The sequence below is a fragment of the Corticium candelabrum genome, chromosome 17 (genome assembly GCF_963422355.1).
Source record: "Corticium candelabrum chromosome 17, ooCorCand1.1, whole genome shotgun sequence".
Taxonomy (NCBI): Eukaryota; Metazoa; Porifera; class Homoscleromorpha; order Homosclerophorida; family Plakinidae; genus Corticium; species Corticium candelabrum.
The window spans coordinates 5298491-5301659 of record NC_085101.1 but is presented as its reverse complement, the minus strand read 5'-3'; the positions used below and the strand labels follow the sequence as shown (position 1 = coordinate 5301659).

Here is a 3169-nt window from a genome sequence, read left to right as displayed (position 1 = left end):
ACGTCATCGGTAGCATAAAGGCATTTCAAAATTTTTAATTTGTTTACAATAGATATATAGATATTATATTTGATATCAAATTCTCTAGTACAACGACGTTAGATAGGTACAGCAAACTGATAGATAGATAGATAGATAGAATATTTATTGGATATATCCAATTCTCTAGTACAATGACATTCGATAGATACGGCAAACTACATAAAATGTCAACTAAACTCAAACCTAAACTCTGACTTAAGAAACTAATGTGGGCGTGCCTGGACACGCCTGAGTTCATCATCTAAAATGGAACCACCTTGAAAAATTGGTAAGTTTTTTCATCATCACACGAGCATTTAGTTTCTGCAGATAGATAGATAGATAGATGAAAGACTCCGCCTGCATTCTAGGACGCTTATTGTTGTATTCTGTAGCGGATATATGACAATAAAAGAAGTTCATGGATAGATAGATAGATTTATTAACTTAATTTGATATTAAAAATACGGAATCATGAAACTATGTAATTGCAACAAATGTAGGGCTGTGGGCGGGTCTTACTACTACAGGATACTAGAGGCTTTAGTAAAGCAATATTAGAGAGAAACACGGACACATTGATAGTGCAATGTTGATAATTGAATGACGCTGTTTTCTTGACGCAATTCATAAAAGTTACACTAATACTGCAATTCTAAACATACGCCGAATATACGTGACAAAAAAGCACTGCACATGCACAACTATTGATACCAACCACCACTATAAGTTACTACAGCGCGCGCATCAACACACAACAAGCAACAATATCAATCAGCATTAATCATCTTGTAAGCTTCAGAATGGATCGCCCTTGTTGGCTGCAGAATATTGGGGAGGGTACCCCTGGGGAGGATACCCCTGGGGAGGATATCCCTGAGGAGCATAACCCTGAGGAGCATATCCCTGAGCATAACCAACTTGATTCGGAACCATCGTAGTAACAATCGTCTGTCTCTGGAGGTAAACACGTCGGCGCCATACGCCACAACCCACAGCAATGGCAATGATGATAAGAACGGAAACAACAATCAGAAGCCTGCAACGAGACCGTTCAGACGCACAACCAGTGCATGCGCAGACACAATTTAAAGCTTACCACGCCCACCAGTGCAGAGTGCAAGTACAACAGCCGTAGCCGTTTCTACAGCAACAACCGGAGCAGCTACACAATAACAAGAAAAAGAGTAAAACTGGTGCGAAATGCAAGTCCATGGAGTAGCAACCGTGGAGCCAAAGGGACCGGGTCCTCCCGGGGCCCCATAATTTTCCTGCCTCACTGTATTACTCCCAAATACAATCTGGCATCGTTATATTGCATAAGAACGTAATATTAGCTCAACAAACTTAAATTTTCCTGCCTGTATGAATCATATTTCGTAGTGCGAAGAGCTCAATGGTCACAAAACAATTTGCAACACTTACTAACAGACCTTGGTCTGTAGACTTTGCTCTGCTGCAGAAATCGGGTCGTTTACGAAACTGTTGAGCTCGTGAGGGTTTCGACGTAGCCTCGCCCCAGACGCAGTGTGGATTGCAGCCCCGGATGCGCCGCCATCACCACTACGTCTGGTTCGGTGCCGCCTTTCTAGGCGGGAGTAAGTATGTAATCAAATTCTTCAGCGCGTGTCATACTAAAATGATATTAGGTAGGAACTAAGCTTTCGATTGGGCTTTGGCATCGTTCTAGCCTCTGTACTTGTCGAGATTGCGATTTTAGGCCGCTGCCGAGTGTCGGTAAGAGATGCAGCTCTGCTCTGGTGAAATGGCAGATCAGAAATGGCACTTGCAGTGCATCATACGCCTTTGCACGCGTACACAGGTTCCCAGTTGCAGCTGCAATGCGTCATATGCCTCAACTGCAATGCATTGGACTGCTCTCTGCAAGATCCCACGCTACAGTCGTTTCCTGTAATCTACTACACTTGTAACTGACACTACAACTAGGGACACGAGTAGCGGTGACCGCAAGGGGCGGAGCGAACAAGACGTCGTGGTGATGGCGGAGCATCCGGGCCTGCAATCCCACACTGCGTCTGGCGCGTTCGCACCTCGACGGCTTCCGAGACAAATTGGGTGGAGACGCGTAGGCACGCACAAAGACAGCGAGACGCCACTCTAAAATAGCCGCACATCCTCGGACCGGATACAGGTCTTTAGTGAGAACAGAGTGAGGCAATATGCAATACAACGTTTGCCGCGAGAAAATGCGTGTATAGAACGACGGACCACTGTGACAGTGTCGCACCCGTGCACACAAAGCTTCCGGTATTACCAACGCACATACTTACTAGCCATAGCCGGAACAGTACTCCCCAGCATCCTGCAAACAAGGAAAAAACATGATGAGTGTACAGTAGATTGCATAATCACTCAACAGTAGAACCAGCGGCTGCAGTAAGCGCGCATACGTCACGGGTGCATGCACACACCGGTGTTCTTCCTGCTCGGCTGGTTCGAGGCTGACGTTGTTGCTAGGTAAGAGGACGTGACGCAGCAAGAAAGAGAGAGCCCGAAATCGCCATTAGAGAGTGAAAGAGACACAGCGTGACAGCTAATTGCTCGACCACTCGTTGTAATACACGCGTCACTTGTTGTAATACACGCGTCACTTGTTGTAAACGCCTTCGCATACAGATGAGACTCTGAGTGTCGCTGTCTGGTTGCCTGGTTGGCTGGAATTACTGTTTTATCTTTTAAGTCTTGTAGGTCTAGCTACTTTGCTACACATTTGCTTCTTACCGTGAATGCTGAAAGTGAGAGAAGCGAGATGCAGACAAGGAGATACGTCATGGTTCGGACCTCTTATGAGGATGCAACCACAAGATGTGGGAAGGAAGAACTAAACGCGCAGTTAGTGTACAAGTACAGAGATACGTTGTTGCGCCCTCGGAGTCCTAACCATTTTCTAATACGTGTCCGCTATCCTATATCATCCCGCCTACCGTTTATGTTATTAGATGATCGTATGTCACCAAGCCTCGGGCTACTAATACGATTAGTGTAATAGTTATTTTTGTGTTTGCAACCGACTTGACCTTCCATTCGCACTCTACTTGTTTCCTTTCAATTTAATTAATGTTGGTATCCTGTCCCTACGCAAGCTCTACGTATTTGCCAACCTCTCTGGGAGAGAGGACTTCCTCTC

At 45.4% G+C, this 3169-nt stretch overlaps 1 protein-coding gene across 1 annotated transcript; it reads right to left on the bottom strand.

Annotated features, from left to right (window-relative positions):
* Window positions 1–606: 606 nt before the first annotated feature.
* LOC134193000 (uncharacterized) lies at window positions 607–2907 on the bottom strand. The gene is made up of 4 exons (XM_062661776.1): window positions 2764–2907; window positions 2313–2344; window positions 1121–1186; window positions 607–1060 (listed from the first exon to the last, which is right to left on the bottom strand). Exons 1-4 carry the CDS (start codon window positions 2812–2814, stop codon window positions 820–822), a joined length of 390 nt encoding a protein of 129 aa, XP_062517760.1. The 5' UTR covers window positions 2815–2907; the 3' UTR covers window positions 607–819.
* Window positions 2908–3169: the final 262 nt, after the last annotated feature.